At 47.4% G+C, this 22,731-nt stretch overlaps 1 protein-coding gene and 1 pseudogene across 5 annotated transcripts in view; one reads left to right on the top strand and one right to left on the bottom strand.

Annotated features, from left to right (window-relative positions):
• Positions 1–424: 424 nt before the first annotated feature.
• PROM1 (prominin 1) overlaps positions 425–22,731 on the top strand; it is a 97,708-nt gene continuing 75,401 nt past the window's right edge. For 4 of the 5 annotated variants that reach the window (XM_036278915.1, XM_036278926.1, XM_036278901.1 and 1 more), the window contains exons 1-2: positions 425–456; positions 8,437–8,861. In XM_036278915.1, coding sequence (XP_036134808.1) covers positions 8,636–8,861 — 226 coding nt within the window. In that variant the 5' untranslated portion in view covers positions 425–456; positions 8,437–8,635. Of the gene's footprint in view, positions 457–8,417; positions 8,862–22,731 lie in introns of those variants that run through there. The other variant, XM_036278908.1, reaches the window with a different exon arrangement.
• Positions 17,190–17,335, bottom strand: LOC118620980 (annotated as a pseudogene).

The following is a 22,731-nucleotide window of genomic DNA, read 5'->3' as shown; positions in this document are numbered from 1 at the left end:
CCGGGACCAGGACCCGGACCCAGACCCCCAAGGCCGCGGGCTCGATCTCGGAAGTGCAGCAGGTCGAAGGGGGGCTCCTCAGGGGCTTGTAACTGTTCCGAGGTGAGGGAGTGCCGGGGTGGCGCGAGGGCGCGGGGCGCGGAGCCTCCCGGTAGGTATGGAAAGGGGTCACCTTTCTCTGGTCTGCCAAATGGAGTACGCTGTGCAAGCGACCGTAGCAGGGGGACCACGGGGTGCAGCGGGAGGCCGTCTCCCCGCCTCCGCGAGGGAGCTCACCACCCCAGGACTGGAAGCACTCCCCTGCCCACTTTGGGCGCACAGCGCGAGGACCTTCAGCGATTTCGGGATCCAGAACTAGGTGCTGGGGCGCCCCCGGCGGTGCTGCGCCGGCCGGGACAACAAAGGGAAGCGTGGACAGAGGAAGAGCTTTGCGGTGAGGGCGAGTCGGGGCCCCAGGTCAGTTTCCCCGAAAGTGCGCGGCATGAGGGGCTTGGGATCGAACCGGGGTGGGGGTGGGGGTAACACCGCTCCGGGCCCCCTTCTCCTCGGCAACGGCGACCCCGATCTATGCCAACCCAGGCTGCGAGCCGACGCGCCGGGGGCAGCCAACTTACTCCAGCAACCCCCTCCCCCCGGAGGCGCCGATCCCTGGAGTCTCCTCGCTTCCCGGAGCCGCCCTCCAGCCCATTCTTTTGTGTCCCGCAGCGTGGAGAGGCACTGGGGGAGGTGGGAGCGGGCCGGAGCGGGCTGGCCTGGCGGCAGCTTGGAGGGAAAAGCTGGGGAAGCCGGGGCCCCAAGCTTCCTGCAGCAACTGGTTGCGCCTGCAGCCCGCGGTGGCTGCTGGTGGGTCCCTGCCCGGCTCCCAGAAGGTTTTCCCGCGGTCCTGCGGGCGCCGGGTGCCCTTGTAAGGTTAGGGTGTGTGATAGGGTCCTTAAACGTCCCCGCGCCTTGCGCTGCAACATAGACCCCTGGAGACTCAAACAACTGCGGTCCTGTGTTAGGTTGAACTATATGAAACTGCCGGGGTTTCTGTGGCCGGAAGCCTTGAATGTCGGCAACTTCATATGCTACAACTTGCGTGCCGTTACTCACATGTGAGTTTTCTTTCAATGTCCGTGGAGCTGCCCTGTCTTGTTAGGGTGAGAGCATTATTGATGCTCGTAGGAGCAGTACAGGCCCTTTATTGACTGCCAGCCCTGTGCCAGGGACTGAACCTACTGTCTCTAACCCTCCAGCACTATTCAAAACCCCATTTTACAGATGAGCAAAGGAAAACGTGGAGAAGGTAAGCAGCTGTCACAGTTAGTAAGTCCGACTCCCGCTCCAGCCCTGTTGTCTCTTCGGCAGTGCCCTTTAGTTTTGTTTACTTAGTGTGTCTCATAATGTTTTTTATGAACTTCTTTATGATTCCATGCTGGACTGTTTCTGTGAGTCTAGGACAATGACGTAAACAAGTGCCTCAGAGGATAGGTTAAAATAGTAAAACTTTAAACCAAACACTGTTTTGTTGACTGTTTTATAAAATGAGAAGGAAATAGGTTCTGCAGGGGGACCAAGAGCTACCTCTGAGATTTGTTAAAGGTCAGGATGCTCTGTTACCAATGGTAGAAGCCAACTCTGGGTAATTGTATTGGGTGGCTGGCCAAAGTGACAGGAAGGCTGGTCAGCCAGGCTCAGGAGCCCAGGGGACCAGGACTCAGGACATGCAGAAAAGCCCCTGATTGGTGTATGGCCGTGGCTTTCACCATGGTGGGTCTCTGAAGGTGGCTGCTGGCACTGCAGCATGAGTTAGAAAGCCCCTGCCCCAATGTGTTGCTCCAAGCACAGCCCAGGAGTAAACATCTGATTGGCTGAGCCTGAGTCACCCGCCAGGGTGCAGTTTGGGTGCCTCAGCCCGCCTCACAATGAAAGGCAGGGCTTGCCAACCACTGACTCACAAGACAGGGCTCAGAGGTTGGGCAGCTCCCATCATGCCCACTCCCATCCCCCAAGCCCCCAAAGACAAAAACATCCCCACAAAGAGCCTTTTAAAAGAAATTCCGTCCAAAGTTCCATCCAAAGGAGAAGAGAAGAAATGAAGCTGGATGGTCACCATGTTTGCTTTTAAACCAGGGTTTGTGGAATTGCCTGGCTCTGGACCCCAGGCACAGAATCATGTGAGATATTTGCTTAAAATTCACATTCTTGGGCCCCCTTCCTCAGTTTGAACTCAGTGCATTTGGAGTGAAAACCAGGAAGCTATACCCCATACACCAGAAAAATGGTGAGACAACCTTATTGATCAGTCTCGTGTCTAGGCAAGGAGATGGCACCTGGCAGAACAATTTCCAAAGCCGGCAAAGTTGAGGATCCCAACAGAAAATATGGCCCCCAGAAGGGTAGACCAGTTCTTCCCTTGGCCACTCCAGTGAGGAGACAGCTGCTTGTGTTGCAGCCACAAGAAACCTAGCAACTCTCTTCCGGAGGCCCCAGGACTGCTCATAATTGTTTGACACAGTTTCAAAATAGGTAAAATGACCGTTCTGTGAGTCTACCCTCAACCCTCCACCTTTTGATTTTAGCAGTCTTTATTGAGTGCCTACTGTGTGCCTGACTGCACCAGCACAGTATAAGTCAGTCGGACACCCCACACAGCTGCTCAGTTCAATTCACTATAAGAAGGGTGGTTGGGCCCTGGCCAGTTTGGATCAGGGATTAGACCATCAGCCTGCAGACTGAAGGGTCACGGGTTCGATTCTCAGTCAAGGGCACATATCTGGGTTGCGGGTTTGATCCCAGCCCTGATCAGGGTTGTGCTGGAGGCAACCAATCCATGTGTCTCTCTCACATCAATGTTTCTGTCTCTCTCTCCCTCCTTTCCACTCTGTCTAAAAATCAATAGAGCCCTGGCCTGTTTGGCTCAGCGGTTGCAGCGTTGGGCCTGCGGACCAGAGAGTTCCGGGTTCGATTTCCACTAGGGGCACAAACCAAAAAAAAAAAAAAATCAATAGAAAAATATTCTCAGGTGAGGATTAACAACAACAAAAGCGTCAATTTATGGACAGAGAAGTATGGCTGGGGCCTTTGCCTTTCTTTTGTTGTGTTTGGGAAGCCTGAGCTGTCTTTGGAAAGTAGTATGAGTGAGCCAGGCAGCTATCAGGAACAGTGCTGGTTTTCAAACCTTAGATGTCTTAAGAATCACTCACCAGGGGAGCTTGTTAAACATGCAGATTAATGGCCCTCACCTCTAGAAATTAGTTCTGATCATTTGCATTTCAAATAAACAGCCCCTTTTATGCGGATGCAGCTGTTGGTCCACAGGGTTTCCTGGGTTTTATGTTGGTCTGGGAGCTGCTCCCAGGCTAGGTGTGTGGGCTAATAGGCTAGCACCCGACCTCTTTGGGCATAGCCGATTAAAACTGGCGTGGAAAACTTTTCCTTTTTGACTTGACTTTTATCAATCATCTAGTGTTTCAGACGTAGTGAGATTTCAATATTTTCTGAAAATTTATTCTGAACTTTAAGAGGGACCTACACCCAGGAGTGATGACATCTGGGCCCGGGTCTCGATGTGCTTTCTCACCCGCTGACACCCCCACCTCCCCAGCAGTGAGAAGCAGCGTCTCCTTTGGGACCTCCCTTTCCTGCTGTTTCAGGGATGGAGTCTGAGAGTCTGTTTATGGCTGCTCTCCCATGGGCCTCTTGCCGAGTTTCTTTCTCTCCCTGGTGGAAGCCTGCGGGCATTACCAGGAAGTCAGCCTTTCTTAGCCGCTGAGCCTTTAATCCTCCCAGCTGCTCTGCTCCCTGCCTGTCCTTTGGCAGAAAATAAGATGGCAGTGTGTGGAGGTATGTGTGTGTAGAGTGTGGTGTGTGTGTCCATACGTGTACATATATGTGTTGTGTGTATGGTGTGTTAGTGTGTGGTGTGTGTATATGTAGTGTGCCAGTGTGTGGTGTCTATGTACATGGTGTGTGTTAGTGTGTGGTGTGTGTACATGTAGTGTGCCAGTGCATGGTGTACATGTACATGGTGCATGTTAGTGTGTGTATATATAGTGCGTCAGTGTGTGGTATCTATGTACATGGTGTGTGTTAGTGTGTGGTGTGTGTATATGTAGTGTGCCAGTGTATGGTGTATATGTACATGGTACATGTTAGTGTGTGTATATGTAGTGTGCCAGTGTATGGTGTCTATGTACATGGTGCATGTTAGTGTGTGGTTGTGTATATGTAGTGTGCCAGTGTATGGTGTCTATGTACATGGTGTGTGTTAGTGTGTGCTGTGTGTACATGTAGTGTGCCAGTGTGTGGTGTCTATGTACATGGTGCATGTTAGTGTGTGGTGTGTGTACATGTAGTGTGCCAGTGTATGGTGTTTATGTACATGGTGCATGTTAGTGTGTATATAGTGTCAGTGTGTGGTATCTACGGACATGGTGTGTGTTAGTGTGTGGTATATGTATATGTACGTGGTGCCTGTGTGCAGTGTGCAGGATGTGCGATGCATACCATCCTGCCTGCTTAGTGCAGCCCTATCCTATCTGAATAACCACACACACCTCTCGTTTCATACCTTCCTCCTGCCCTGGGCAGCCCAGAGATTTCCAGACCAGGGGCCTTGTAAAGGCTGCCACTTTTTCGTATTTGTTCCCTCTGGAAAGGATATGATGGCTGAGCAGAGCACTGATTTGCTGTTAGGACCAGTGGCCATGCCTGGCGGGGAGATTACCTTTGGGAAACAGTCCCCAGGGGCCTCATGTCTGGGGGGAGAAGAGAGCACACACGGAGGCCCAGGGTTAATGAGGCTGGTACTGGGGGCCCCTAGTGGATCTGAACAGCCTCGAGTTGATAAAGGAAGAGTTTAGGGTCATTCTATTGGTGGCTCTTTGCAGAAGTAATTGGAGTGGGACAGGACTTAGAAGACAAGCAACATCTAAAGGGATCCTATAGAAATTCACATCTTCAAATAGCTCATGAAATCCTACCTTCTTCTTTGACTTGGTGGAATGTAAGCAATGGGTCCACTGGCCATAATGTGTCACTTTTTTGATGGTCCCTCTCTCAATGTATATTTTAAGAGCACCTTGTCTTTATTCTGAAAGTTAGTGTGTGTCTACTATATAAATAAAACCCGGGCCTCCTGACACCTGAACAGAGGGGACCAGCTGAGAATCCCAGTTCCTCTGGTAGGTTCTGTTTTGGTTCACTAGCCTCAGGCAATGGCACAAGCAAGTCAGCTGTTTGGCTTATTTATGTTTATGTTCAGCATCACTTTCTGAGTCCCTACTGTGTGCCCTGCTCAGTGTTCGGTTCTGAGGCTGGAAACATGAGAACAGGGACCATGCTGGGTACTCAGTAGACACTGGGTTGGTAGGTGCTTTTAGGATTTCTGTTTTCTTCTCCCTCTCCTGGGGTGGGCAGGAGTCCTCCTCTGCCCTGCCTCTCATCGCCTAGACCCCAAGTTGACCAGGTGGTGACTTGGGGGCGAAAGTTTCCATCAAGACTACCAGATGAGTGTGTGAACACACAACTCCAGTGTCACTCAGCCTTGAAGAGTTTGGTCCCTGCCCTTGAGACCATGGCTCTTCTAGTTTGGGTTGGGTGTGAATGGAAGGGGGAGGTTTGAAATTAGATCAGCGACTTCCGGTCAAGATGGCGGGTAGGTAAACGTGGTATCGCGTCCTCCCACAACAACATCAAAGTTACAACTAAACTACCGAACAACCATCATTCAAAACCACCTGACATCGAGCTGAATGGAAGTCCTACAGCTACGGAATTAAAGCAGCAGCCACATCCAGACTGGGAGGAGGGCGGAGGGGACGGGCTGGTCCCACACCCACGTGTGGCGGATAAAAATCAGGAGGATACCTCGGCTGGGAAGGTCCTTCCTGAGGACTGAGGGGGTCCCTGTCCCACACCAGGTGCCCCGCTCAGGGTTCCAGTGCCAGGAAGAGAATCCCCATCACTTCTGGCTGGAAAAACCAGCGGGAACTGAGGCTCAGGGAGGCTGACGCGGCTGGAGCCCCAGGCAGCTCCTTAAAGGGCCGGCACACGGACTTATCGGACTCTCTCCCTCTAGCTTGGAGGGGAGGCAGCTCGAGGGGCGCCAGAGACATACAGGGAAGAACTGAGCTGTTTGGCACTGGAGCGAGCGCTGGAGAGGGGGCTTCCTCGGGGACAAACGTGCTGTCAGAGGCCTTTGTTCCTTTGGTGAGCCCTTCCAGGGGGCGGCAGACAGTCTCCATATCTGGGACTCCAGCAACCTGGCTCACACCGGTAGCCCCGCCCTGCTGACTCCCTGAGGCCCCGCCCCACCCAACTTTCAGGCCCACCCAAGCTGTTGCCACTTGCTTAACCATAGGATTGGCCGGTCTTGGATCCTGCTTCAGGTTTTTCCTAAATTCTTTCAAACGAGCAGCATCTGGTCTCAGCGAGCCCCATACCTCTCATTAAGTAATACACTGAAACAAACACAGGGAGGCAGCCAAAATGAGGAGACAAAGAAACAGGTCCCAAATGAAAGAACAGAACAAAACCCCAAGAAAAGAACTAAGCGAAATGGAGATAAGCAACCTAACAGATACTGAGTTCAAAATACTGCTTATAAGGATGCTCAATGAACTTAGTGAGAACCTCAGTGAACTTAGTGAGGGCCTCAAGAGCATAAAAAAGGACCAGTCAGAAATGATGGATGCACAGTCAGAATTGAAGGAGGCATTAATTGAAATAAAGAATAATTTACACAGCTTCAATAATAAAGTACATAAATCCAAAGAGCAAACCATCGATTTGGAATATAAGGAAGCAAAAAATGCCCAATCAGAACAGCAAAAAGAAAAAGGAATCCAAAAAAATGAGGATAGTGTAAGGAGCCTCTGGGACAACTTCAAGCGTGCCAACATTCGCATCTTGGGGGTGCCAGAAGGAGAAGAGCGAGAACAAGAAATCGAAAGCCTGTTTGAAACAATTTTGGCAGAAAACTTTCCTAACTTGGTGAAGGAAACAGACATACAAGTCCAGGAAGCACAGAGAGTCCCAAACAAGATGAACCCCAAGAGGCCCACACCAAGACACATCATCATCAAAATGCAAAAGGTTCAAGACAAAGAGAGAATCTTAAAAGCAGCAAGAGAAAGGCAGCTAGTTACCTACAAGGGAATTCCCATTAGGCTGTCAGCTGATTTCTCAAAAGAAACTTTGCAGGCCAGAAGGGAGTGGCAAGAAATATTCAGAGTGATGAAAAGCAAGAACCTACAACCAAGATTACTCTATCCTGCAAAGCTGTCATTTAGAATCGATGGCCATATAAAGAGTGATGAAAAGCAAGAACCTACAACCAAGATTACTCTATCCTGCAAAGCTGTCATTTAGAATCGATGGCCATATAAAGACTTTCCCAGACAAGAAAAAGTTAAAGGAGTTCATCACCACCAAACCGTTATTATATGAAATGATGAAGGATCTTTTTGAAGAAAAAGAAAATGTATGAACAAACAAAATGGCAATGAATACATATCTATCGACAATGGAATCTACAAACAAAATGAACAGGTAGAACAGAAACATTCTCATAGATACAGAGAACATTTTGTTGGTTGCCAGATGGGAGGGGGGTTGGGGGAATGGGTGAAAAAGGTGAAGGGATTAAGAAGTACAAATTCATTGCTAGACTGACAAACCTCAAAGGGAAAGGGGTTGGGGGGGTGGGAAGAAATAAACCAAAGAATTTATATGCATAACCAATGGACACAGACAATAGTGTGGGAAAAGGTGGGAGGGGGGCGCGAGTGGGGAGGAGGGGGTCAATGGGGGAAAAATGTGGAACATCTATAATACATTTTACATCCAACAATAAAGATTTTTAAAAAGAAAAAAACAATAATAAATAAATTTAAAAAAAGAAATTAGATTAGCGAGCAAATAAGTAGAATAAAAGCAGAGTAAGATTTATGTCTAGAGATAGAGAAAACAACACAAACTTTGGGGAAAAGAAGTGTCCAGCCCGTTGCTGGGGCCGTCTGAGTCTCTGAGGGCCACTCTGTAAGGAGAGTCTTGGTGTCTAGAGCTCAGCTCGGAAGGCAAACCTCCCGAAAGCCACTGAAATCCTGTCCGCCGCCTCATCTGTAAAATGGGAGCATGCCTTCAACAGGGTGCTCTCTGTAAAGCATGTACAACAGTGTCTGGCAAATAGTAAGTGCTCAGTAAATGTTAGTTTCTAAGACCACACAGCTGTTTCTACACGACCTGGTGTTTCCTGCAGCCATCAGGGGTCTGGGTGTGGCCCTTGTGGAAGAGGGGCCAGCTTCACACTTTTCTTCCGCCCCTGGCTCTGTTTGCTCCGCACCCCACCCGGATTAGGCTGATGGGCTTACTCTAAATCCGCCAGCCTCCTGGGGGCAGCTCCCAGCGCAGACAGGCTGCTGTATTAGTGACGTCGCTCCTTCTCTCCCCCAGGGATGCTGCCTTGAGCAACTGACCCTCCTGGAGACCGCGCATGCCAGCGGGGCCAGAGAACCGAGGGCCCCGCAGTCCCACCTCCCCCCGCCGCCCCTCTCCCGCGCGGAACGCACGCTGCTGACTTCCCCACGGCTTCCAGAACCTCGGAGGCAGGAGGCCGTGACTTCTACCTCATGAGTGGAGCACCTTGCTGGCCATGACCATGACACTCCGCCTCCTGCTGCTGCTGGGGCTCTGCCAGAAGACCGTTTCAGAGGGGCCTCCGCAGTCCCCAGAGAGTCCCGATGTGCTGGGCTTTGAACTGCCTGCCGTTAACTACGAGACCGAGACCGCGGACTCGTTCACGCCGGGGCCCATCGGCGCGCTCTTTCGGATGGTGCAGGTGTTCCTCCGGGTGGTGCAGCCCGCAGCGTTCCCAGAGGGTAAGTGACCGCTGGGGACAGGACGGGGCGGGTGCACACTCAGCGTGGTTAATGACAGGACGGCCATGGAGAACGCAGTCAGTGCTCCAGAGCGTGGGGTTCAAGGTCATTGACTCGGACAAGAGCAGAAAGTATTGACACACGAGTTAGGAAAACTTGTACCAGGTTAAAGAGGTCGTCAGGAATGTGATGATAAGAAATGAAATCAAACTATGTTGGTATGTTGGTTTTCCATTTCTTTATCCCCCTCTCCCTTGTCTGTTAAAATTTTTTCTTCGTTGTTGATTTTAGAGAGAGAGGAAGGGAGAGGGAGAGAGAGACAGAAACATCGATGAGAGAGATCATAGATTGGCCGCCTCCTGCATGCCCCCCACTGGGGATTGGGCCCACAACCTGGGCATGAGCCCTGACCAGGAATCCAGCCGGCGACCTCTTGGTGCATAAGTGGACGCTCAACCACTGAGCCACGCCAGACCCCTTTTTGTTCTTTTTTCTTTCTGCGAGTGCAGTGGTTCCCAACCTTCCTAACGCCGCGGCCCTTAATACAGCTCCTCATGTTGTGGTGACCCCCAATCATAAAATTATTTTTGTTGCTACTTCATAACTGTAATTTTGCTACTGTTATGAATCGCCATCAGAAATATGTGTTGCCCGATGGTCTTAGGCGACCCCTGTGAAAGGGTCGTTCGACCCCCAGGTTGAGAACCGCTGTGCTACAGCAATGAATTATCCTCAAGTATATACCAAAGGTAAAAATTAGGGTGAAATGTATGCAAATTCTCTGTCATCAAAAGAGAAGTTAATAATTACCTCATGGCTTAAAAACCCAGCTCTCCTCCACCCACCATAAAATGCAGTTTTGACTTTGCTTCGGGCAAGGACCACAGGCAGACCAGACCTTTGTCCTGCGTAACCTGAGTTTCAGTCTGAGAGTCTGTGATGTTTGTGGCATATGGTGCTGTTACTCTATACATGTGACAAGTTCACCTTCTTACCGCTGTTTCCCCTCCTCTGCTGAACTCAAAGTCTGCGGGGTCTGTGTTTCCAGGGGTGGGATTATGAAAATTAAAATGATCTGTGGGAAGAATCTGTCACTAGGGTTTGGCAGTCTAAATTTTGATTGGCTTCATGTTAGACCTATTCTAAGCTTGTTCTTTAAACTACAAAGATTTGAACACTATCATGATTACTAAACTGATAAAATTTGTAGTAATCTTTATCATCTGCCTTAGCTGGCCAGCTATTGTTCATAAGAGGGGTGTGTGTGTGTGTGTGTGTGTGTGTGTGTGTGTGAGAGAGAGAGAGAAACAGAGAATGTATTTAATAAACTTCAGCACGTGTTTATATTTGGGTAGTTTATGGATTTTTATTAAAATACACTTATATTGAAATGTTTTTACATTTATTTATCTTTAGATTAAGCAACTGAAACAGTTTTAAGTATAGTTCTCAATTTTTTGTAGTTTAAATTTGAGTTCAATGAAATAAATTTCTTTGAGCCCTCTTGTCATTGAAGAGAGTCCAGAAGACTTTTTACTGTTTATGTCACTGCTTAAAGACTAAATTTGAAAATCCAGAAGTAGGAAATAAACTGAGATTATTCATTTACTTTGACTGCAAATTCACTGTGTTCAATAGATATCTCTTCATTTGTAGGCTTGATGTAAATATCATTGAATAAACACAAACCTACTAGAGTTTCTATTGCCTTCCTTTTTTTGTGTAAAAGACATAGAATTCAGTTGTTTATTATGAGTTTACAATGACTTCTTAAAAGGGATTGTTTAGAGTCTGGGTGTCAACATGAGGTACCCTATGTAATGAGTGAATCCTGGAATCTCTTTCCATGTGTTGTTCCACTATACTTCCTCATCCTTATTTTACAAGGGAGAGCGGTATTCTAGAAAGTGTTCATTCAAATGACTGAGTTAAAAGATAGCTTCTTTCTAGCACACTAGAAGGGTTTGAACTCCAATGTAATTATTAGTGTGGAAGGAGGTGTCTGAAGAAAGGAAACTCTCATGTAATCTTAGGAAGTTGCCTCGCTTTCCCTTGACTTCATTCAAGAATTATTACTTCAGAGAAAGAGTCCCAAAAGTTTCAACAGTAGACCAGAGCTGACCAGCCCTACCCCTTTCAAAAAACAATTGTTAGGACTGTTTAGAGAATATAATCCTGAATTTAGCAGTTGATATCTTGCAGCGTTGGTTTTTTCCCACCACTTCATTATTTATATTATTTCACCCTGTTACTAGATTTCATAATAGTTTCAAAGTGCCGGTCAGGTGCTTTGCAATGTGATGGATACACATGAGGCAAGTGTAGCTTTTCCATTCTGGGCCAGTGCATTTCATGGTTGCCAAATCAGAGGTAGGAAAACTAATTAAAAAGAGGTGAATGCCTGTTTATTAACTTAACTAACTTAATACACTCGCCCAAACGGAAGTCTTTAAAATGAGTCCTCTGTGGAGTCGCATCTTCACAGAAGCTATCATGCCATGCACATACTCTTTCATTTAAAGAGAACAGGTGTTTTGAATGCCCAGTCCCAGTGGGAAAGGAAGAGAGGGACCTGCAGGCTGGGCTCCCTCTTTTCCTGCCATCAGACTGGGGAGTTTTCTCCTTTTACATCCTGTGTCCAACCAAAAGGGTATAAAAAAAAGTCACGTAAGATTAGCTTAGATAAGACAGGAAGACTGTACGCCGAGGTAGAATGCGCTGTAGAGCTGGTGTGGGGATTTGATGAAGCCCCGCCCTGGTCTGAAGCTGCAGAAGTGGCACGTGTCCCAGGCGTGGGCTCGCTAAGAGAGTCGTCTGTCATTCATTCAACGTAGAAAGGGTGTTGATGGCAGGGTGACTGGGGGTGTGGAGGAAAGGGTATGCCAGCAAGGGAATGGCATGTCTGGAGAGGGGATGAGACCGTGGTTCATGGTGGACCCGTGAGGTGGGTGTTCACGAAGTTAGTCTGCCGAGGTCGGGGGGCAGAGCTGGAAGACCCTGACAGGCAGGTCAAGGAGTTTCCTAGAGAGGAGGAAGCTAAGGCAGCATGAGCAGAGTTTTCATTCATTCGACAAGCACGTATTGAAAGTCTCTGCCTTCTGGGTGCACCTTGCTGGGTGCTGTGAGCAGGGTGGAAGCAGAGCTGGCTTTGGGGAGAAGAATCCGACAGCACCTGGTAGGACAGTCACAGGAGGAGAGACTCCCACAGTGGGTCCAGAGGGAGGTAATAAGAACTAGCTAAAACGAGGTCAACATAGTGGGGAAACGGAAGCCGGATCCACTTTCCGTCCAAAGGACTTGGTTCAGACCCTAGCTCTTGCCTGTTACCTGCTGAGTGATGTTGGCCAAGGGTTATTTTCAGACACTGTGTTCTTGTAGATGTACTCTGACTATACTCATAACATGTTTATAGTGTTTATCTGCGAGGCTTACATGGCTGCTGTTAATATTATTATTAGAGAGGAAACATTGGCCAAATCTGATGCCAAGATTAGTGTCAAGAGGGGAAAAAGGTGTTTCCAGGACGATGTTGCAGCGTCCTTGCTGCTGCTCCCTCAGGAACATTCCACATGGAGTGGCCGCCTGAAAGCTGTTCCATGACTCTATTTTTAATCCTCACCCGAGGGTATTTTTCCGAGAGACTCATCAATCGGTTGCCTCCGAGGAACTGGGGATAGAACCTGCAACCCAGGGACGTGCCCTTGACCAGAAACCAAACCCAAGACCCTTTGCTCCACAGGCCAGTGCTCTAACCGCTGAGCAACCCAGCCAGCACAGTGGCATCGCTCTTGAAGTCCAGTGGCTGTGTCCCCGGCAAGCTCCGTGGCAGCAGACCCGGGAAGAAGCCAGGGCTCGGATGCAGTGCTAGTTAGTGAGTGGTCTTGACCCCTCCACAGGAACAGCTACATCTAGCGAGCTCTGGTGTTCTCTGCGTCTTCCTTCTCCCCTGCTGTCCCCAGTACCTGCTGAAAGACGTTCGCTAAGCGCTAGCTCATCTGACTCTCCCAGCAACTTTGAGAGGTGGATGATGGTGGTCCATGGTGGTCTTATTTCTGTTTTTGGTATGCCCCTTTGCAGACTGGAAAATGAAGTCAGGAAGAGATCACATGTGCAAGGAACACAACTAGCTAGTGGCAGACTGAGCACCTGACTCCTGGACTGGCTCTCTCTCCTGTACTCCACAGCTTAACTTGTGGAGAATCGGGTTCCCTTTTATTTTATCCTAGTGCTTGTAAACTGATCATAGGTTACTAAGAAAAAAGTAATTTTTACACATTAAAAGTGTGCATCGCAGAAGATGATCTGGCATGGGTGGTGACCAAGTGCCCTTTCAATCTGACCCGTCTGTGAAGTTGGCAGAAATTCTGATGCAGATCAGAGCCATTGTGATAGAAGAAGCAAAAAAAAAAGTCTCCTCTGCTTTTATTCTTGTGGAAATTCTCTAACATGATTCTCCACCTTGTTCTGGTCTATTTTTAAAATTAGATTATAGATGGTTGGCTTGCTACTAACGGCATTTTAGGCGAATCTGATTTGCTCCTGGGATTTGGTGGGTGTGAGGGGAGTTGGTAAGTGGTGTGGGAAAGGGAAGAGAGGAACTTGGTTTCTGCAGAATTTGAGATGCCATCAGGATGTCAGGTTACTTGGGAGCTCTGTCTGTTGCAGGTAAAAGAAACCTATTAACTAAGGCAGTTGAAAGAAGGGGTTGATCATCAGGACTCTAGGCTCTCTTACCTTAGATAAGGCCAGGAAGACTGTACCCTGAGGCAGAGTGAGCTCTAGAAGTGGTGTGGGTGTTTGATAAAGTGCTGCCCTGGTCTGAAGCTCTAAGAGGGACACAGTGTCCTGGGTGGGTCACTAAGGAGAGAGTCGCTTGTCCATTCATTCAACTTAGAAAGGGATGACTTTCTAAGTCATGGCAGGATGACTGGGGTGTTGAGGAGCGGCTGTTCCATGCGCTCAGTGAAGGGGTCAGCCACCAGGGACTAGACCTCACGCTCACCGCCCACCTGGCTTCCCTCTGTATGTAGCCTCTGTCCTGCCTCCAATCCCCCACCCCCACCTCTAGGTTCCTCCACTCCTGGAATCTCAAGGTGGAGAACCCGATTGCCAAGGTTATTCACTTCAGGCCTGGCATTCTTTCTCTTTCAGCCTCAAGTCCCAATTCCAGTCCTTCCTGAGACAATCACCATTTCCTAGAGATTGCACTCTGCTGATTCTATCACCATGATGTTCCTAACATGATCCTCTGTCCTCTGCACTTCCTGTAAACCAGTACTTGTAAAGATGAGATGCACGTTCATTTTGAGTCACAACGAGTTATAGATGATATTGCTTATTTGTGTCAGGAGACATATATCTGGGTTGTCTCTCTTTTCATAAGGCAACAACACTGACGGTCACTGAATATTCATTCATTCATTCAGTCAGTCAGTCATTCAGTCAGTCATTCATAACAGGTTCAATCCTTTCAAAATCATTTGTACACATGCTTTCAAATATACTAAAACTCTTAAGAAAAAATGGGTACTTTGCATATTCTATAACTTGAATTTTTCTTTTTCTTTTTTATCCTCACCTGAGGACATTTTTCCATTTTTGTTCAGATAGAGTGGGAGGGAGAGAGAGGGAAAGAGAGAGAGAGAGAGAGAGAAACATCGACGTGAAAGGGACACATTAAGTGGCTGTCTCCCGCATGAACCCAACCAGGGCCGGGATGAATCACAACCGAGGTACGTGCCCTTGGCTGAAACCGAACCCGCAACTCACCGGTCCGCGGGCCAATGCTCTAACCGCTGAGCCAAACCAGCCAGGGTTGTAACTTGAATTTTTCACTGAGCATTGTATTGTGGACATTTCTCCATGTCTGTTCCCATAAGGATGTTGACTAAAATAAACAGTTTTTTAGCAAGGAAACGAAAGCATTCTTTCACCAATCTTTAGATGTAGGGCCAAGGGCTTACAATTATTTTTATTATTAGTTAATTGTTTGAGGTTTTACGGTTAATGTTTCTGATATAAACAGCACACACCCAGAACGTATCCTCTCGTTTCTGGTTTCTGTGTTTTGGTTTCTTTGAAGGGGAGCAGAGCACTTGGAGCCATGTTCTAGGTCTGCAGTTTGTCGTTCTCCCCGGGCGTTTACAATTGACCTGCATGTAATTGTACCCAGCTGACTGGCTTATATCAAGTCTTAATAGAACATTTAACTTTGTTTTCAATGCTCATTCTTTTTATGTTCTTATTTCTTAAGTTTGTGTAATATTTAATTACTGATTATACATAAAGAGGTAGAAAGAAATGGGAAAAAACCCAGGGTTATGGGTTGAATTGCACCCCCACCGAAATTCACATGTTGAACCCCTAGCCCCCAGCACCTCCGAATGTGACAGTGTTTGGAGACAGGACTGTTGCAAACGCAATTAGTTAAGATGAGGTCGTACTGGCGTAGGGTGGGCCCGTCATCGGATGTGAGTGTTTGGAGACAGGACTGTTGCAAACGCAATTAGTTAAGATGAGGTCGTACTGGCGTAGGGTGGGCCCGTCATCGGATGTGACTGGTGTCCTTAGAGAGGGGGATTTGGAGACAGTGCAGACACAGGGAGCATACCAGGGAAGACTGGAGTTAACGCTGCCCCGTACCAGGGAGCTAAGGCTCGGCCATCCATCCACACACCTGAGCTGCGTCATCCACTCAGTCAGTTGATGGATTCAGCTGCATGTGCTGAACAGAAGAAATGAAATAACTCAAATAGTACAAGTGATTTCCCCACCTTTTCACAGGTAGTGTTCACCTTCATCAGCGCTTAAAAGAAAACTGCCACTACCTGGCCGGTGTGGTTCAGTGGATTGAGCACAGTCCCATGGACTGAGAGGTCCCGGTTCGATTCCCAGTCAGGGCACATGCCCAGGTTTTGGGCTCTATCCCCAGTAGGGGGCGTGCAGGAGGGGCTGATTGATATTTCTCACATAGATGTTTCTATCTCTCTCATCCATACTCTCTCTAAAAAATCAACAAAAATAAATTAAAAAAAAAAATAGAGAGGAAGAAAAAGAAAAACTGCCACCGCTTTCTTGAGACGAGCTTTAAGGGGTTTTCACAGATAATCCCTGAGTTTTGTTCACTGCAGGCCCTGCCTGACTTGAGGGTCTGACTGTTCTCAGCATCAGACACCTCATTCCGCTGCCTCTTGACCTGCACTTGCCTCCGAGAAAATCGTTGTTGCTTCAAACTTTCCTCAGGTGTCGCATGTTCTGGAACTCTGGTCCCTCTTACGTCATTGTTCTGTCTGTACGATTCCGCTTTATTGACACAGTTTTACTTTTGCATGCTTAACACTGCCTTTCCAAGGTTTGCAGTCTTAGCTTAAAACCTATTGAGGCCAGCCCTGCCCGGCGCATCAGAGGCCCCTCACAGTCGCTAGCTCTCGTTGTGGCATTTTTGAACTTTTACAGAGATTGACTCTGCCCTTTCCCACATTTCTTTCTCTGTTCACTCCACAAAGGTTGAGCTACGTGTACTTTTCTGAAATATGGGTGTCACAGTGACACCACCGAGGTATGAAACAGTAACACCCTCAGGGCCCTGAGCCTTTCTAGAGAGTGTGGCTCTGCTTTTAAATTTTCTTCTCAAACTTTCCTTGCTGTCAGGTTTTCAATGATTTCTCTTTCCGTTCCTCCGGTGTCAGCTGTCATCCTGCCCGCAGTCTTCAGATCCTAATGCTTCCCGTCGCACACTTTGCCTCACACGGCTCCCTGGGGAGGGCCGAGCTGCCTCCACTCTTCCTGAAGAAGTCAAAGTGCGTGGATGTTGTGATAGCTATTTCTATTTCCGAGACTTCATTTCCAAGATTACTCCTTTTTTTTTTTTTTTTTTACTTTCATGGCAAAACTTAAGCTTATAGTATTTTAGCCAGCAAGATTCCCAGATTTCACAGTAATAGAGTATCTGTGAAGAGCTCAGGAGCAAGGAACAGCGGTGATGTGAGGACCGTCTGTGGGTCTTCACACGAGCTGTGACACAGGCTCCTGGGGACACTTGAACTGAGAGGAATCATTATTGAATTAAATTCACATCCTCAAATGAGTCCAATTACATGCATTGCTTTCATCTCAATACTTATTATAATAATTTAAAACTAAGTTTTCAAAAACTTTTAAATATAAAAGCAATATACATACAAAAAGGGCAAATAACATTTAAAGGTAATGATTGCTAACAAGATTTTACGTATTCGTTCATCTATTGATTCATTCATTCAGTGGGTGTTCAGTAAGCACTTTCCACATGCCAGGCTCTCTTCTAGGCTGTGGGGAACAAACATCCACAAATGTTTTATACACACACACACACACACACACACACACACTTTTTATTTCAAAAGGAATTAATTGACATGCTCGTCTGCCTCTTCCTTTTAAACTGATAAGAACAGATACTACACTTGATCTTAGCCCAAAAGCCAAGAAGCGATGCCTCTTCCTTTTAAAACGTAACATATCTGCCTTGGCTGGTTAGAGCACTGGTCCATGGTTCAGACTGACCCGGGTTCGGTTCCCGCTGAGGGCATGTACCTCGGTTGCAGTTTGTCCCCGGCCCTGGTTGGGTCGTGTGGGTGGCAACCACTCAATGTGTCTCTCTCACATAGATGTTTCTCTCTCTCTTCCTCCCTCTCTCCCTCCCACTCTATCTGAAGATAAATGCAAAAATGTCCTCGGGTGAGGATTAACAAACAAAACAAAAACGTAACATATCTGATAGATTATTCTAGACATCCATTTTATTTCTCTTTAATTTCACAAAATGTAGAGAAGTACAGAGAAAATATTCTTAAACATCCATAGCATAGTTATTCTTCCAGAAGGAACGTGTAGTGAGGTTGTTTTAAATAAAAGAAGGAAAAGGTTAGTGACAAAGTTGGAATCCCTATTCCAATTTTCCTGCACCTGTTCTCTCTCCTGCTTCCTCCTTCCCTCATCCACAGAAGCTCGCGTTCGCTCATGCGTGCTTTTATGTGCTCACCATATATCGAGAGAGCTATGTCTGCTTTTTTTTTTTTCTTTTAAAAACTCACTGTTACGTTTTCAGTTTCTACCCATGTCGAAACCCGTGGATTCTCACCCATTTATTTGAGCTGCACTCTGGGTTGCGTTGTATTGAGTGTTTATGCCGTTTGCTCCGACGGTATTTCTGTGCTTTTTCCTCGTGCATTTCCCTGGGATGTCGGTGGGTATCTGGGTTTCCAGTTCTCTCAAACACTGTTACAGAGACCACTCTTGACAGCATAGCTTTGCGCAGTTGGGCAAGTACAGCCAGTAGGAGGAACCCTGGCAAAGGCATGGCCGGGGCAGGTGGCGCGCGCTCACAGTGTAGATCCATTTACCAGCCGCTCTCTAGTTTGGTGCCACTTTGTCCTAAACCATGAAAATACTTGTTTTCCCATCCTTTTCCCAAGGCTGGTTATTAAGGCTTTTTAGTGTTGACATGTTACAGGAAAAACGTCGTGTTTTAATTTGTGTGGCTGTAATCACGGTGAGTCATGCCCTGCTTCCGTTCGTATTTCTTTTTTTTTCAAAGAAACTTCCTGTTCTTGTCTTTGCTCATTTTTCAGTTGAATTATTGGTATTTTTCACTTTGATTTGTTAAAGTATCTCATCAAATTTAAAGTGCTTAGTTCTTTCAACAGGTAACCTACTCCCATCACTCAGAATCTAAAGTACAAAATGCTCGGTAGTGTGACACTTCGTTCCCTTCTTGGTTCTCAACCCCTGTTCCCAGGTGCGCGCGCAGGTGTGTGTCTGTGTCTTTTCAGATTTATTTTCTATAAGCAAATATATGTATATGGTCTTTCTCCACAAATGACAATATGTTATATTTATTATTGGACACACGACTTTCTTTTTAAACGCACAAATTGGTCCTTATTTTATATTAGTACATAAAGAGCTTCCTTAATCCTTTTTTTTTAAATCCTCACCCGAGGATATTTTTCCATTGATTTTTTTTTTTTTTTTTTTTCGGAGGGGCCGGGGAGGGAGAGAGAGAGAAACATCAACATGAGAGAGAGACATCGATTGTTTGCCTCCCGCATGACCCCGACTGGGGCCGGAGATCAAACCGGAAACCCAAGGTACGTGCCCTTGACCAGGAATGAAACCGTGATTCTTCAGTCTGAGAGTGGATGCTCTAACCTCTGAGCAAACTGGCCAGGGCCTTGATCCTCTTGTTTTAAATTGCTGCATAGTAGTTTATTACTTATTAACTATTGTTCACCATTTTGCTGTTACAACCACTGTTATAAGGAACTTTAGTTATTTCACAAATGTGCAGGTATGTATGTATGTAGGATAAATTCCTAGAAATAGAATTGCCAGGTCAATTTATAACTTTGTGAATTCGGGTTTTTAATAGATATTGCCTAGTTACACTCCGTAAGGACTGAACCTGTGTAATCCTACAGTAGCAGTGCAGAAGGACCTCACTGAATTTGGTCCAGTGTTTCGTGAGGTGGGCATCATCTTTATGTCACACACACGGAGACAGAGGCTCAGAGAGGGATGCTCACATAGCCAGGGTCACACAGCTTGCAGGGGGCAGAGCAGGAATTGAGTTCAGGCTTGTCAGGCTTCAGCATCATCCGCACTGCACGTAGGCTCCTTAGACTGGGCTGTTGCACAGTGCCTTACAGGGGGATTGGACAGCACACCTCATGGGAAGGCTTTGTAAGTTCCTCTACTTTTAAAAGTCCAGAAAGAGAAACAAGTGGAACGATTAAATGTTTGCTAGAAAGGTTCAGTCCAGGTATCACTCAGTGGATCTCAGACCATCTCCAAGTGTCTTTCCAGACATTGCCCTGCTTGTTCTGTATAGAAGCCGACTCCCCCCGGAATAGGATGGGCTCCGAATGAAGGTCTGGCCTTCCCGGCTCCTCGTGCGCCTTTAAATGAAACACCACGTTCATTTCGTTCAATCTGTCTTTAGTAATTCTTCCCTTCTACACCTGGAGTCTATTTAGTTTTCTTTCTTAACTCTTGTGAGTTAAACATTTGGTTCTCTCTCTCTCTCTCTTTTTTACTGTTAAGAGTTTGGCTTATAATTTATTTATTTATTTAATCCTCACCCGGGGATATTTTTCCTTTTTGTACAGATAGAGTGGGAGGGAGACAGAGGAAGGGAGAGAAAGAGAGAAACATCGACATGAAGGGAAACATCGAGTGGCTGCCACCCGCACGACCAACCAGGGCCGGGGACAAACTGCAACCGAAGTACGTGCCCTTAGCGGGAACTGAACCCTGGTCTCTCAGGACCGCAGGCCGACGCTCTAACCGCTGAGCCAAACCGGCCAGGGCTTTGGCTTATAATTTAATGATGGAGTTCTCTTCCTAGGGCATTTGTGGATTTAATTCCCAGACAGAAATTTTGGTTACAGTATGCATTCATCTCAGAAATATCAGCTGGTTTCTATATATTTTTTTTTACTTTTAATATGATTTTGTATTTCAGGTGTACAGCTCAGTGGTTCGACAGCCATGCACTTTACACAGTGTGCTCTCTGATATTTCCAGTGCTCCTCTTTATTCTTCTTTCCTAATAAATGCAGTTCAGTCTATAAAATTTCTTCTGAGAACAATTTGTCTTCATCCTGTAGATGAAGGTGCTTTCTAATAGTTTATGATTTCAATTTTGGTTTCCCCCTTTGCCCAGTTGGACCACTGTCAACTGAGTACATTTTACCCTTGGAAAAGGCTCGAAGGACAAAGACTAAGTAGGAGTCGTTCCAGTTTGTTTATTTAGCGCTTTCCACTCTCCAGCTGCGTGTGAGCTGTGCCCCCAGAGGGACCCCCGCGAGCCTCCTTGAGCATCTCTCATTGCTTTCTGCAATTGCACGGTGCACCTGTTCCTTTGGCTGCCATTTCAGGGCATCGTCGAAACAGTTATTGATCACGTCTCAGTTTCCTTTTGGTGAGAGCACGCGGGAAAATCCCTGCTTTCTAGTCTTAAGGTTTTCCTGAACCATTGACCTGAGCCATGAATTCTAAGCGGCCTCTGGCCATTTCAGAACATGGCTCCCCCTTTAAGCCACCAGGCAAAGGACTGCCTGCCCCTTGCGTGGTCGAGTGTTTCTTTGCTCCAAACGCCAGCGCTGTGGGGATGGAGCTGGGGGCCTGGTGGTCTCGGCTGTGCCGGAGTCCCATCTTCTGTCCCTGGGCTTGCTTTTCTTTTTTCTTTCTTCTTATTCATGTGATCTTAATTTGGTACATATTCCTGTTAGCGTAGGTAAGATAGGGATAAAACTAAAAAATCCTAAAGGCCAATTTTTATTGAGTGGGCTTGGAAAAGAACTAATGTAGAACTGGAGGAGGGGCTGGGGAGGGCTCCCAGGGCAGCGGTGAGGTGGAAGAAGCCTCCTTGGCCTTGCAAGGACAGGAGGGAGGCCAAGTTCATGGAGAGATGTGGGGACACGGGCTTCTGTTTAGTATTTCTGTGGGGGAAGGAAACCTCTCAGTCAACGCTGGGAGCCGAAAGACGGCGAAACAGCTGCTTATGGGTGTTTGGCATTTCTTTCCCATTTATGACCTCAGATGGGAATCTATAAGCCCTGAACGATCATTTAAAAATATTTTAAATGGATGGTGTCACTGATTCAATAAGACATGTTCATTAATTGAGACGAAGCCTCTCTCCAAACCTGATTGGAAGTAAACAGCCTTGAATCCTGGGGAAGAGGAGCTTATATATGTTTTGATATCCTCCTGGAAATTGGCTGACCCAGAAACAGAGCCTAATGAGATTTGGACAGTAGGCTTCCAAGACGGGGATTGATTGTGACACGAGTGTGTAACGCAGCCAAGTCGACGGTGGTGCGAAGTGAGTGAACACCCGTTGCGGGAAGTGCACGTCTTCAAAGAGCCCTCCCAGATATCACCTGTGCAACAGGAACACAGCTGAGTAGAAATGAGTATCTACTGAAATTTAAGTTAACAGTGACTTCAGAAAGTGCTTCCCTGGCATTGCATTGCGATACCAGGGAGCAGAGCAGTTTTCCTAGAGACCAGCTGATGCACCGGTAAATCCAGGTGTTCACGGTGAGGTGTCTATCAAATCTGCACACTTTCCTCGGTCAGGACTGTCCTCTCAGCCGAGGCTGCCCATCCCCGGGACCATGCATTGGTCTCCTAACTTATACAGACAGTGGGAGCGCCGGCTGGCTCCCTGCCCTTTCTGGAACATGCCGCTCCAAGGTGTCCTGCCTCAGACCTTAGCATCTGACGGTCCCTTTGCTGGGACCCTTCTTCTGCGTGGCTTATTTTTCATGTCATTTGAGTCTGTGCTCAAATGTCATCTCAGAGAGTGTCTTTGGCCACACTGTCTAATTCAGGACCCCCCCCCCCCCACTCCTTGACCTTGCTACATTTTTCTTTGTAGCACATGTCGTGGTATTGTAATAAATATGTGTTTGTCTCGGTTATTAGACTCTAAACATCTCTAGGAGCGGGGCTGTATTTTCTTGTCCTCTTCAACACTGTGTGCTTGGTGGATGCACTTGGGTACACCCCACATGCTCACTGCGCTGCAGTCACACTGGCCTTTTAGCTCCTAGAATCTCTCCAAGCGCCTTCCCGACCCTGGGCCTTTGCACGTGCTGTGCCTTCCTTGTCTGTTCTTCATCCTCTCGGGGGGCAGCCGGCTGACTTCACATCTCCAAATCTCTCCCAGGCTTCCCCCTCAGAGGGTGGCCTTCGCCGCCAAAATGTAGCAAGCTGCCTGCTCGCTCATTCTTCTCCAACTTGGTAACCCCCAAACCCACTCTCAGAGGCCCCCTCATCTTCACCCTGTCGGCACCCGCAGGCCTGTGTTATCAACAGGCCT

The sequence above is a fragment of the Molossus molossus genome, unplaced genomic scaffold (assembly GCF_014108415.1).
Source record: "Molossus molossus isolate mMolMol1 unplaced genomic scaffold, mMolMol1.p scaffold_m16_p_1, whole genome shotgun sequence".
In the NCBI taxonomy this organism is placed as follows: domain Eukaryota; kingdom Metazoa; phylum Chordata; class Mammalia; order Chiroptera; family Molossidae; genus Molossus; species Molossus molossus.
This window is presented reverse-complemented; position numbering and strand designations above follow the sequence as displayed.